Raw genomic sequence first — 15,244 nt, 5'->3', positions numbered from 1 at the left:
AAAACGCTAATGAACATGATCATAGAACACTCAGGAACATCATCTTTAGAGCACTCATGAATATCATCCTTTAGAACACTCATGAACATCATTCTTTTTGAACACCCATTAACATCATCCAAAGAACACTCAATAACATCATCCTTAGAGCACTCATGAATATCATCCTTAGAACACTCATGAACATCATCTTTTAGAACACTCATGAACATTATCTTTCAAACACACTCATGAACATGATCAATGAACACTCATGAACATCATCTTTAGAGTACTCATGAATATCATCCTTTAGAACACTCATGAACATCATTCTTTTAGAACACCCATGAACATCATCCAAAGAACACTCAATAACATCATCCTTAGAACACTCATGAATATCATCATTTAGAATATTCATGAACATCATCTTTTGGAAGACTCATGAACGTCATTCTTTAAAACACTCACGAACATCATCTTTTAGAACACTCATGAACATTATTCTTAGAACACACAATAACATCATCCTTAGAGCACTCATGAACATCATCCTTAGAGCACTCATGCCCATCATTCTTAGAACACACAATAACATCATCCTTAGAACACTAATGAACATCATCCTTAGAACACTCATTACATCATTCTTAGAACATTCAATAACATCATCCTTAGAACACTCATGAATATCATCATTTAGAATATTCATGAACATCATCTTTTGGAAGACTCATGAACGTCATTCTTTAAAACACTCACGAACATCATCTTTTAGAACACTCATGAACATTATTCTTAGAACACACAATAACATCATCCTTAGAGCACTCATGAACATCATCCTTAGAGCACTCATGCCCATCATTCTTAGAACACACAATAACATCATCCTTAGAACACTAATGAACATCATCCTTAGAACACTCATTACATCATTCTTAGAACATTCAATAACATCATCCTTAGAACACTCATGAACATCATCCTTCAAGCTTATCTTCAAAATCGTACTTTTAATACTGTATATTTTTCTCCCTATTTTCATTGCAGGAACGTACCTATTTCAAGGCATACATATATCGTGTTACTTGCAATATGGGTTCTGATGAAACTAACTGGTACGCATAAGTGTGTACAAACGCCTCTCTTACTCTCTGGATGTATATCATTGGGTATTTTGTAAGGTACAGGTATGTAGATAGCTGACGGAGTGTTTGATAGGCTAATAGGTACTAAATATATAGCTGCGTGCGTGTTTAGATAGGCAGGTGGGTACTAGATAGGTGGTGGCTGGATATTTAGATAGGCTAGTGGGTGCTAGATAGATGGCAGGGTGTACAGATAGGCAAGTGGGTGCAGGATAGGTGGCTATGTGTTTCTATAGGCAAGTAGATACTAGACAGGTGGATGGGTGTTTCGATAAGTAGTTAGGTACTAGAGAGGTGGATTGGTGTTTCTATTGGCAAGTATATACTTGATAGGTTGGTACGTACCATAGCAAACATATGAAATTATTGTTGCTTGGCTTTTTATCGGGTTGTTAGTGACGATGGTAATAACCTCTAGATGAAAGCAGCTGCCCGCTTCCGCGCCTGCATCAAGCACGTACTGAATGAATCTGAGTCCCCCCAATGATAAGGACACAGATCGGTTTGTCCCGGCTGTTGTGACTTTAACTTCGAAAGTGTTGCCAAGGGATCCTTGGGGTAAAGTCAGGTTCAAGGTTACATTGCTCGCTGTATGTCCTACAGTAGTAACTATAGGTGGTAACGGTGCTGGAATTAGACCGAAAGATAACACTGACGTTGCAATGTTACGAGGATGATCAATACATACGTCGTAATTTTCAAACTTGAAATTTTACTTTTTAAAGTAAATTCTTAATAATAGCACTGCCTGAATATTTTTCCCAGAATATAACGAAAGATTAAAAACGGATAAAATATTATAAGGGTAATTAAAATCAGTCCTGACTGGTTCCTTGCTGCCCCGGAATATAATGAACTGATAAAATGTTATAAGGTAATTAAAGTCAGTCCTCACTGTTTCCTAACTCTAGAATATAATATCAGATTGGACACTGACCCGATATTATAGGGGTATTTATAATCAGTCCTGACTGGTCCCTAACTCTAAAATACAGTGAAATGTTGAACACTGATATAATATTATATAAGAAATTAGAATAAAAAACCATTTAAGAGATGTCTTTCCTTGCAGTCGAATACAGATATATAGAGTAACAATTTCGATTTGGTAATGCTGCAAAATAATTCAGCCAAGACGCTGTTAGTTCAAATGTGTATTCACCAGTGTGATTTGAGATTAGAACTATATACATAATGTCATTGAAGAAAAGTTCTAGTGGATAAACGATATAAGTGAACAGCTAGTATGTGGACTGAAGACAAGAGTAGTAAATGAGGGGTGAAAACTGAACACTGCCAATGTTTGAGATGTTTAAATGAGAGAAAGAGAGATTACCATAACATGCGTTTGGCACAGTGGTTACAGCGCTTCTCCCAGCAGCACTGATAGCAACAATTTCAAGTTTAAAGCATGTGCCCGAATCATTCGGGGCAGTGAAGACGTATTCTACGGAAACGTTTCCTGCTGGTAGCGGTATTTTCTGTGCAACTCCTATTGAAGCATTGATCTCAAATTCATTGGCTGTACTTCCGGTCTGAAAGCAAAGGAAGCCGCTTATTGCAATTCACACTACTCGCATAAGGACTTGAAAGCAAAATCTGTCAAAACTGGAAAATCATCCCGATTTGGATATAAAATATTTACAAAACGAAATTTCACGTAATTATGATCCTAGACAAGTTTAGTGAATAACTTTAGCTCCATTAAGAATAAGAGACAAGATGCTAATGCTGAACTCATACGAATACATAATTAGTAACTGTAACTTTATCAAAGATAAGAGACGTGATGTAAATGTTGATTTTATCTGAACAGGATGCTGGTTCTAACTGGATGGATTGATGGGTGGACCAACCAATCTTTCTATCTATCTATCTATCTATCTATCTATCTATCTATCTATCTGTCTGTCTGTCTGTTCGTCCGTCCGTCCATCCATCCGTCACCTACTACATTAACCTCTCTGCTAAAGAAAAGTTTGTGCAAATATAAAACAATATTTGAAAAAATTAAGTTAAAAACAAAAATTTTTATACAAAAATTGTTTTAAAAAACCAATTAAAGCGCGATAAAATTAGAGAACAGTTAACAAGAATAAAACATTTTTGACATATTTTGGAACTGTTCCTATTGAAATGAACCAATAATGACAAGTTCATTACTTGATTTCAATACTGCACGGCAAAGTGAGAAAAAGTTTTAAAGCTCCTTTAATGGTTGCAAACTAAAAGCGAATGATAACGTATAGATAAAAAGAGTCTGCTGCCTCCGTAGTCCAGCCATAGAAGGCCGCCTCAGTGTGATAGGCACGTATCTCCCATTTCCTTTGAATAATATAGACAATATATTATTTGATTTGCTTAATTGGGTAAAAACTTTTATCAGTTTACAAAAATCAGACATTATATTTTTCTTTTATGATGTAGACTCAGTTTAAAATACTCTCCAACAAAATTTGCCGAGAAAATAAAAAATATAACGTGAACAAGTTCTCACACTGATTTAATAGCTGTTCGCTAAGAATTGAAGCTATAAAAAGTACATTTGTGTTGAAGAATGCGATATAGAACCCACATAAAATAGGAATGAGAAGTGAAAAGGCGTTAACTCCACAAAGTAAATGTGGAACTGAATGTACAACATGTTGACATTTTTTATTCCAGACATCGTAATAACTAAAACGATAGAAGATACTATTATGGTATAATAAAATATATATTGAAACGGGTGCCATTATAGAGAAACACGCATGCAAAAAATATATCTGTAATAGAAAGTTTACATTTTTTTTTATTATACAAGAAAAGTTACCAGAGCACTAAAGACTATGTTACAGTCTAGATAATTCAATAGTTAGAAAGCATGAAGAAGGGAAACGACACAGAATTTAAAATTGTCATCAGCCGCTTGAACATGAGTTTGTTTCACTTGAATTTAAGAGTGTACCATGTTCACAGTCTGTGCACCAGTAATGTTAAAATATGATGCTTATACTTCCTTAAAAATAAATACAGTAAACCCTGCTCCTTCACGGTTTTCAATATCTCTGAAGGCAGTTCAGAAATCTTACAAACCAAGCGCTGCATAGGATCCAATTACGTTCATGTGTCTTAACATAGTAAATACAAAAAGCATAATGCATGCCTAAAATAGAGGAAAAACATTATCGGTTAATAATAGATGATTTAAGAATTCAAGACAACGACTTATAATTATACTACGAAGATGTAAACGGAGTTAGAATATCATTTTCGAGCAATCAACGATAAATTTTTTCTGAAGAAAACGAATTACAGATGGAGCTTTAGATATAGAGACGAATAAGAAGTTCGCAAAATCTAAAATGGCAGTGAAATATTTATTCCACATTCTTCGCATACAGTAAATTGTTCATTCTGCATTCATTTTTTTAAAAAATACTAGAAGAAACGAAACACAAAATGCCGTTTCAGGACCAAGTGAGAAAAGTATATACTAAACGCAATGATTACGACCGATTTACGGGAAGCTACTGGCAAGCTTTTTCAGATATCCGTGCCGATTAAGCCCCGATACGAACTCAAGCGTACAGATGTGACGTGTGAGTGGCCTGTAAAGACGAGCGCCTTATTCGACTCGGCCACCCAGGGCCCCAATAGAACATGACAAAAAATTAAAAAAAGCTACCTAAACTATGCAGTAGTTATCAAATAAAAAGTAGAATCTACGGAAGCTGATGTATGAAAATAAGATACAAGTCTTAAAAATGGACATCAGAAGAGGAAGGGACCCAATGATAAAAGTTTTATGTCATGAAAAGAAGTTACAAGAGCGCAAGCATTTTGGTATCTAACACAGTTGGAGAAGAACTGTAAAGAAACTGTTTTAAGTAATCAATCCCTAACAACAACAGCCCTACCGGCAACACTTTGAGTAATAAATGTTGTCTCCTCCTCTCACACCTGTATCGACTTCTCTGCCACCTACTATTCTTGTACTATTCTCGTACCTTGAACACTTGCACTTAAAATACAAATCGCTTAATCTAATGATCTGGTGTAACCACGAAATACATTCATCTGTCAGACCAATACTATTGTGAACAAGGAGGTATACAAAAAATGTTTGGTTTTTCTTATATTGGTATGACAAGTACTGGTCTATTATAGTCTGAGAAACGCATTAAGAAAACAAAGTATCCAGATATTGCCATCCACGCTGGCCAAATTGAGATGAACCTGCCCCAATTTCATATCACATTCTAACAAGAAAGGATGGAACAACGAATAAAGAAAGAAGAAAAGGACTATCCGGTTCACGGCTATTACAAGCTGCGATTCGACAAGGAATTGTAGGAGGAGACAGAAGTGAATCAGGAAACATATCGTGACTGCACCAACGATACACTAGGCACCTGCAATACGGTGAATAAAAAACTATAGAGAAATAATAATAATAATAATAATAATAATAATAATAATATTCTTTTAAAAAAAATTATTAATAGAGACTCCCACCCAATAGATCCGCATTAATGACGTACAAAGGTAAGATAAAGAGATAATTTAGTAGAAGAGTCGTACTCACGCACACAAAATCAATATTATACTTCAAAAGAAATAACTTCCGGAAATCTGTCCAATATTGTCCAAGCCAAACTAAATTAAAAATAAATAAAATTTTACTATAAGGAAATTTTATACAAGACCTGTGGACTGAGGTCACTTTAAAAATTGTCTCAAGTGAATAACGGAAGGGAACCTCAACTTTTCGTTATTTTTATCGACTGGATTTAATTTTTAAACGAGGATCAAATTCAGAGCAATTTTGTCCCTTTTCAGTACTTTTAAAAATGTTTGAATTTTAGAAAATTGGTCCTCTCTCAGAAATACATCTAGGTTAATTATTATATTTTACCTGTAATGTGACGTTTAGTGTTATATTATTTGTTGTCTGGGAAACAATGGAAACTAATGGAGCAGCAGGTACTGAAAATAAAGAACGAAGATAACTTATAGTATGTATGTATGTATGTATGTATGTATGTATGTATGTATGTATGTATGTATGTATGTATGTATGTATGTATGTATATGTATGTATGTATGTATGTATGTGTGTGTATGTGTGTATGTATGTATGTATGTATGTGTGTGTGTGTGTGTATGTATGTATGTATGTATATATGTATGTGTGTGTGTGTGTGTGTGTGTGTGTGTGTGTATGTATGTATGTATGTATGTATGTATGTATGTATGTATGTATGTGTATCGATGTATCTATCGATATATGTAACGATATACAGTTGGATGAATGGATTCATGCATATATGTATAATATATATACAAAATTTGAGGTGTGGTCCTAACAGACGTGTTCAGAAAAGAAAGCGCAGGAGCAAGTTCAGTTACATTATATACATGCTTTTGTTTTGTACTAGGTGTACACTGACCTGGGTCTTGCCTAGAATACATTACGATATATTTAGAATTGAACTTCATAGTTAACTCCATTCTTGAAGTCCTGAGCTTTGGAAAACGATTTAAGATTATTTTGATAACTGTACTGAGGTTACCTATTTTCGTGATTAGCCTGATTTTCAATCTCAAATATTCCGTATAATACATTTTTATATTTACCAATATTTTTAGAGAAGAATCATTATTCTCAAATATTATCAAAGAAAAACAAAAAAGGCTTAAACTATATCACTAATTCCTTTCTGGTGTAATGAACTAATAACTTGGGAGGTGGGGTTGGCATTAGTCACATGATGACTTGTGAACCAATAAAATGCTTCCTACAAAGGCTTGATAAAAATGGGTAGTCATTGAAAAGCGAATATATACTTCTTGCTAATTGAGAGATTTAATTCCCAAAAGAAGTATGTGTTTGCAATCGTCTGGATCAACCATATTTATAATTCCTGTTGGCAGGAACAGCCGTTTGTTAGACATTTTTTACCATAGATAGATTATTGGTTACGCAATTACAATAAATATGTTATTGCTTTCTCAGTATATCCATCATGAGAGGGTGACCCATAATGCTGCATGATAATTCAAAGTAGTTAATTATAAACGCCACCGACGTCATCTGATATCAATATTTTTGTATAGTTTGAATAACACTGCAAAGAATTCGACATGGGTATATTAATTTGTTTTAAATAAAATAACTGTTCAAATCACAGTGAGAAATCTATAATAGTGCATACAACTTACTGAAACTGAATGTTAAACAGAGTAAATTTATATTTCAATTAGTACAGGTAGAGCTAAATTACGTCATTTTTGAAGAAAAATATAAATAGTAGTCGTTCAAGTTTATAACGTCAGTACAGGCAGCCTATCAAAATAAATGGCAATGCTCAAATGATAAAGCCCCTTGATTTGGCTTAGCCCTGTTAAATGAACCATATATCGGAGAGATTCCATCACCAAATTAATAGCAAGCAACTTGTGTAGAACTATCGATATTATACAATCTTTTTAATTTAGATGCCGACTAGAGTAATCTTGTTGATTATATATATATATATATATATATATATATATATATATATATATATATATATATATATATATATATATATATATATATATATATATATATATATATATATATATATATATATAAGGCGGTAGGAGTTTCTTTAAAGATTTTTAACTGCAGATATGCCCTAGAGTTTTCTCTGTAAACACGTGTTACCAATTACAGGCCACCGCTACCAATTCGGCTGGGTAGTCTATGACAGAAGGACAAAGCAGCACCCTTCACACACCACCCATCCCTTCAAAAATAACACTTTAGGTTTACATCATTTGTCCACAAGAACAATGGTTGGTTATTATGAGGAATTGAAAGGAAGATTACGAAGTTCTTTCGTTAATGTTATCGTAGTTCTCAGGGCTTTCTGTTCCACCCAGGTATTATATGCTCCTTTCAATGTAATAAACGAACATGAAACAAAAGTTTTCAAGCAAGAGTGTGATGTTACATGAGAAATAAAATCAGATTCAGAGAGATGTTTTGAAATGAAATATCTTGGAATAATTACATCGTATTAGATGCAAGATTTAGCACTAGCACAGCGGTGTTTTTTTACCTGTATGGGATAACCCCAATTAATTTGATATTACAGTGTTTATTACATGCATGGGTTGTCCAAATTACCTTTATATTACAGTTTGTATTACATTGATATAATATCACCTATTACCTTTGTATCAAAGTTCAATCTTATTGAATTGTACTGTACATTTACCTTAAAAAAATGTCAGGGATTTTTTAAATCGGTCCTTTGACCAGTTTTTAATTGTTACTTTCCGGTGAATCCGACTTATCATAACCAATGATTCGAGCTATTCTTTTCATCTCAAGCATAACCATATCGATCTGTAAGGCAATTATATAACATAACCATATCGATCTGTAGGGCAATTATATAGCATAACCATATCAATCGGTAGGGCAATGATATAGCATAACCATATCAATCTGTAGGGCAATTATATAGCATAACCATTTCGATCTGTAGGGCAATTATATAGTATATACATTTCGATCTGTAGGGCAATTATATAGCATAACCATATCGATCTGTAGGGCAATTACATAGCATAACCATTTCGATCTGTAGGGCAATTATATAGTATATACATTTCGATCTGTAGGGCAATTATATAGCATAACCACATCGATCTGTAGGGCAATTACATAGCATAACCATTTCGATATGTAGGGCAATTATATAGCATAACCATATCGATATGTAGGGCAATTATATAGCATAACCATATCGATTTGAAAGGCAATTATATAGCATAACCATATCAGTCTGTAGGGCAATTATATAACATAACCATTTCGATCTGTAGGGCAATTATATAGTATATACATTTTGATATGTAGGGCAATTGTATCAGGATATCCATTTCGATCTGGAGGGCAATTATATCAGGATATCCATTTCGATCTGGAGGGCAATTATATCAGCATATTTTATAAGCGCTTTCGATAGCAGAACTAGAGTAAAAAAGCTGCCTGAGATGAGCTGACATCTCTAAGAAGCCAAAACGAGAATAAGCCCAGGTGATATAATGTGCTGTAATGTAGCTACTCAGTGCGCAGAATCTAATTGGCATTTTCCCTGTAAAAGCATTTCAGTGAAGGAACTAACTATTACCAATAATATCATATACCAATGACGTCCGGAAATTCCACCGTCAACTGAAGAAGTAAAAATAGACTGAAGTTTGTATGAATGTTTACTTTCTTGTTTTGATATATATATATATATATATATATATATATATATATATATATATAACATTGGATGATTTGAATTCTAGTCGGTAACTTTGCGAATTTGAAAATATTTTCTTGTATATACTATAAAGTTTACATGAAAATTACAGAACCTTAAATTAAGAGAAAACGATCACAGTTGTTAGTTTATTTTGTACGATCTATTCCGTTACTTAACTATGTTGATTACCATTCCTTTTATAATTATCTCTGTTAATTGTATACTTATAGTGAAAGAAAAAAAAGATTTGTAATTATCTGTTTAATATCGAATGTTTAAGAGAAGATGAAGATGAAGCATTACTCACCTTATTACACTGCACCATCCAGTAGTACACCTTATTAAACCGTGTCATCCAGTATTACACCTTATTGCACCGTGTCATCCAGTATTACACCTTATTGCACCGTGTCATCCAGTATTACACCTTATTACCTGCAATTTCGAGTAAGTCTTCTTCGCTTCCGGAAGTAGTATCTAACCGAGCTACGTCTAATTATAATAACAAGCAACACACTTCAGATTATATCCTTTATTTTTCTCTTTTGTGTCTTTTACAACAATTTCTGTTTCATTGTCAATTTTCCTGTACTCATCTTCCTCTCATGGTACCTTGTTTTAAATGAACTAATAACGTTCCAGCGCGCATGTAATAACGTGGTAAACTCAGCACACTTTATCATTGATTCTTTATTTAGACATTAGTTTATTATTTCTTTGCTATGATGGAACCTCTCCTAAATATTATCAATTCATTATGTATGAAATATGAAAAAAGTATCTTTTTGACCAAATTTGTGTTTTCTTCCAAATGATCTAGGAATTTTGTTTTCTCTTTGTCACTGAAGTCGACATTCTTAGTCGATCATTTTATAGCAAAATGCGTATACATGCAAAAAATATCTCTATGATGGCATTACAAATGTTGTTAACACCACAATTTGATTGCCTAATACTTACCTTGTGATGATGACGTTGTTGAAGGGTATGGTGTATTTGTTGCTGTCGTTTTTGAAGTGGTTTCTGTCGTTGCTGCTATTGTTGGCTTTGGTGTTGTCGTTATTGTCGGCTGTGTTGTTGCAGTTGTTGTCGATATAAATGGCGTTGTTGGTGGTGTTGTAGCTAACGTTGGTGTTAGTGTTGTAGCTAACGTTGGCGTTTGTGTTGTTGCGGTTGCTGTTGCTGTTGTAGCTAAATTTGGGTTTGGTGTTGTTGTCGTTGATGGCGATGGTGTAGGGGCTGCTGTAGTAACCTTACAAGTCGCACAGCATTCGTTTGGGTTAGGATAATACGGGCATAGATCCACAATACAGTTAGCTACCTTGTTTCCATACTCACAATCTGTTGATTATATATATATATATATATATATATATATATATATATATATATATATATATATATATATATATATATATTATAATGAGATATAACAATCAGTGTTTGTGTTATAGATCATATGACACATTTATATCTATAGATTCGAATTGTGCTCCAAATTCAATCGTTATTGTTCAAAATGAATATGTACTTGTCCACTTCGATGATGTTGGACATACATGTGGTAAACAATTCATACTGGAATAATTACTATCAGAACTCATACGTAGTGGTAATGAAAATGTTCAGACAACATGCATTTGCAAACATATATGTAATAGATATAAAACACAAAATAGAAAATACTTGTAGAATATGATGACTGTATTAACACACATGTACACATACAAGAAGGTGAATAATTAAATGATTTTATATGAAAACTCTTAAATAACTTAAATAACTTAGCTAGTACATTAGTCCAATACATATTTGGATTAATATAAATTGTCAATATACATCATTACTCAATAATCTGTGATGTTTTACTGATATAATTCTCTATGGCATAACAATACTCATATAATAAGGTGTGTAACATTGGGTTAGTATGTACAGTGTAATGTCAGCACGTGAATGTGTGTGTGTGTGTGTGTGTGTGTGTGTGTGTGTGTGTTTATAACGTAGCTTTAACAACGTTTCAGTCATATCACTACGATGTCTGCAGTGTCACAATTTACAGTGATATCTAGCACTGGGACGTCATGCTGCAGACATGTAGTATGATGTTCCACCCATTCACATTATCCTGACACCCGGCCTACCAATAATAATACTAACCTCTTATTGCTGAGCGCCGAGTAAGGCAGATGTTAGTACCATGTTTATAAGTCTTTGGTATGACTCTGTCGGGGTTCCAACCCGCGACCTCCCACAACCGAGGAGGATGCTCTTAACACATAGCACCGAAGCGGTCTCTAATGTTCGATATTGATTGTTTCTGTTCGTGGAATTATTGTAGTTTGGGGTCCATCCATTTTCATGAGAACAGACATCTAGATGAACATGCCATTTACATTGAACTCTGCTCAGTGTTATCACCAACACCGCCATTACCGTGTATGTTCATCTTTCTGCACACGGTGTTGCAAATTTCTAAGATAGAAGTTTCCATTTCGATGGTGGACAGAAACAGTATTCGTTCAAGAAATCAGTTAACATATGTTATATTCAATTTAAATCGTAACTTTAATTAAATTCTAGTCTCAATGATTGATATGTTGTGATACATGCATACATACCTATATGCATACATACATACAGATACATACATACATACACCATTGCATGCGTCCACGCAGACATGCATACATCAATGCATGCATACCCGCACACGCACACACACGCACACATACACACTATATCACTCTCTCTCTCTCTCTCTCTCTCTCTCTCTCTCTCTCTCTCTCACACACACACACACACACACATGTATATTTGCTTTAATTATATTTGAATTATTTGTCTCCAAGTTTTAAAATATTTTTATTTTTCATCATAGGTCAAAATAATGTAGCTCTGTTTCTAAGGAAGTTATACTTATCTTCAGAAGATAGTTTGACCTTGACTGTTCGTTTTAGTAAACACCAGGTGTTGATCTAGATTTTCACCTTGATTCAAAAGCAGTAGCAGCCACGCAAATAAATCCTATTTTTTTTCTTCAAATGATTGGATGTTGTCGAGGTCATGATGGATCTAAGTGGTTTAAGATGTAAGCAATTTTTTAAAAATTGTATTTCTAAGAGTAAAATGATTGGGTTTCGTCAGGGCCACACTGGGTGTACGCGATTTTTAACAAGTAAATAATTTCGACGAAGTTCTGGAACATGATCACGTCACACCCCTTTTGCGTTTAGAATATGATATAACCTTTGTTTTGAGAGATATTCTCAGTTTGGGGCTTTTACTTTACACTGAAAAGTGTCTCTGACCAGTTTTTGAGTTATATGTTAATTGTTCTCCAGATTATTTGGATTCAGACGGATTATTTCATTTTTTCCTTGGAAAATATTGTGCTCATGTGAGAATCTTGAACGAAGACAGTTGTTCTAAAAAAAATTATTCCGATTTCCAAAACCGGAATGATATTTCTTGTTTCTACCAGAAACTGTAGACTTCAACACTGCAGGTTATTGTATACGTCAGTCTTCCATTTTGGATTTTTCGTCGGGACTCGAACTTGAAATCATCAGAACATTTTATTATTAGGATTTCGAAAGTTTTATTCGTGGGTTATTCTTGGATTATTTTTGGATTTGATTCTTAAAATCGTAAAATCGTAAGTTCATATTTTTTTCATTTTTACTGAATTTTGTCAGGGAAATAAATTATTATATTTTTCAAAGCTGGTTGCTTTCACTCTTTCTTGTGTTACTGTTTATTCGAGCGTAAACACATAGCATAAGAATATATATATATATATATATATATATATATATATATATATATATATATATATATATATATATATATATATATATATATATATATATATATATATATATACATAGGTGTGTGTATGTGTGTGTGTGTGTGTGCATTTTACATATTTATTAATTTCATTCATTCAAAATGTTTATTCATCGTAACATTTACAATACAGGTAATTTTAAGAGAAGGTATCAATTTTATCCAAGGATATTCTAAGCGTCATTATGTTACCAATGTTGTGATACCTGTTACGCCCGTGTAAAACGCTTTACATGACTGACAACACTTGCTCAGGACGGTAGCGTCATAGCAATCCCAATTAGCCAGCTGTGCACACGTCTTGACATTTTGTATTACTCCCGTCTGATCCACGCATTGGCCTACAATGCAGTATACATGCAGTAAAACTTTCACTTGCAGAAAACAATTTTTTTTCTTAAAGAAATTAAACGGAAAACATTTTGTAGATATAATCGTTCATTATTAAAAGACTCATAATATTCTGGAAGATTGAAATAACAAGCTATTTTAAAAGTTGAATATCAATATGCATGTGCTGAAAAAATAAATACTTCTGAGAATATAATTTATCTCATTAAAATGTGTAAAATGCAATCAACTTTTCTTTGCAATGATTTTATTAGAAATTAAAACAACAGTTTCATATGCATCTGTTACGACTGCATGATCTTAAACTAAATAACAGAAAGAAGCAAAACTAACAAGTTTTTTAACATTCAGCAAATAATTAATTTCCTAAGAAATGAAGAGAGAATTTAAAAGGAACTGACTTTATTTCGAAATAAATCTCAAATAATCCTAAATGATGTATCACAAGTGCAAAATTATAGAATTTTCCTTATGAAATCAATATTGAAAGTGCTGATTTACCAATAGTATTATCTTGATGTACCAATAGTATTGACTATCTTGATGTCCCAATAGTATTGACTATCTTCATATACTAATAGCATTGACTATCTTGATGTACCAATAATATTGACTATCTTGACGTTCCAATAGTATTGACTAGCCCGATGTACCAATAGTATTGACTTTCCCGATGTACCAATAGTATTGACTATCTTGATGTACCAATAGTATTGACTATTTTGATGTACCAATAGTATTGACTATCTTGATGTACCAGCAGTATCGATTGTCGCAATAACACAATGTGGAATGTCTTTGAATTAATTCACAATAATCACATATCTTGTTTTAGCCTTAAAGTCAATCATCGCTATTTAATTGCAAAGAATACTTTAATTCAATGGTTCGTCTCAAACTATATCTAAATACACCTAAAATAATTTCACAGATTGCACTTAAATTAGCAATGAATAATTTTGTTTACCTCTGCCTTATATAAAAATTGAACATATAATAAAATACCCAGATGTGATTCAAAACGTTTTTGTTTTGCAAGCAAGGCTTGACCCTAAACTCAAATATCAGTATAAAAATAAACTTAATTCATGACTTACAAGAATAGCTAAGAGTTACCTTTATAAAAATATTGTTCACAAATCGCCATTAGCTTAAAGTACGATATACAGTCATGGATACATTGAAACGAACAAGATATATACATAGCTCCTCTTTTAGGACAAACGCCATACGTCGACAGGAATATCAAAGTATTGCATATATAATACATTTAGACGACCGAAACAGTGTCATTCAAGTATCTAAACTGGAGGGAAAACTATATTAGGAAGAAAAAAATGGATGGAGTGAGAGTTCGGTCGACACCTAAATTACTTCAGTAAGGAGAGAAAGTGATTACATATTTCTGTAATTTAAAGACGAGAATTTTTATAGGAAATTGATGTCGCCTCTTATTGAAAACAATGGTACTTCAGCAAATAGCAAACAAGAAATTTAGATTACGTCTAAATTATTGTATATAAACTTAAATTAAAAAGATTAACTTGATCCTATCTTGAAATGCTATTTAATGTATTGCCAAAGTTATCTATGTCATTTAGTTTGAAGAACCATAGTTGA

General features: G+C 33.1%; 1 protein-coding gene across 9 annotated transcripts in view; it reads right to left on the bottom strand.

Moving 5' to 3' along the window:
• The window catches only part of LOC149789724 (uncharacterized), a 168,568-nt gene that overhangs the window by 25,612 nt on the left and 127,712 nt on the right, over positions 1–15,244 (bottom strand). For 6 of the 9 annotated variants that reach the window (XM_089971734.1, XM_089971733.1, XM_089971735.1 and 3 more), the window contains 5 exons: positions 13,480–13,614; positions 10,385–10,765; positions 6,031–6,101; positions 2,470–2,668; positions 1,479–1,760 (listed from right to left, as the gene is read on the bottom strand). In XM_089971734.1, coding sequence (XP_089827860.1) covers positions 1,479–1,760; positions 2,470–2,668; positions 6,031–6,101; positions 10,385–10,765; positions 13,480–13,614 — 1,068 coding nt within the window. Of the gene's footprint in view, positions 1–1,478; positions 1,761–2,469; positions 2,669–6,030; positions 6,102–9,301; positions 10,766–13,479; positions 13,615–15,244 lie in introns of those variants that run through there. The other 3 variants (XM_089971740.1, XM_089971741.1, XM_089971739.1) reach the window with 3 other exon arrangements.

The sequence above is a fragment of the Sinohyriopsis cumingii genome, chromosome 10 (assembly GCF_028554795.1).
Source record: "Sinohyriopsis cumingii isolate HCF-2022 chromosome 10, ASM2855479v2, whole genome shotgun sequence".
In the NCBI taxonomy this organism is placed as follows: domain Eukaryota; kingdom Metazoa; phylum Mollusca; class Bivalvia; order Unionida; family Unionidae; genus Sinohyriopsis; species Sinohyriopsis cumingii.
Note: the sequence above shows the minus strand (reverse complement) of the source record. Positions and strands in the feature narration are given on the sequence as shown.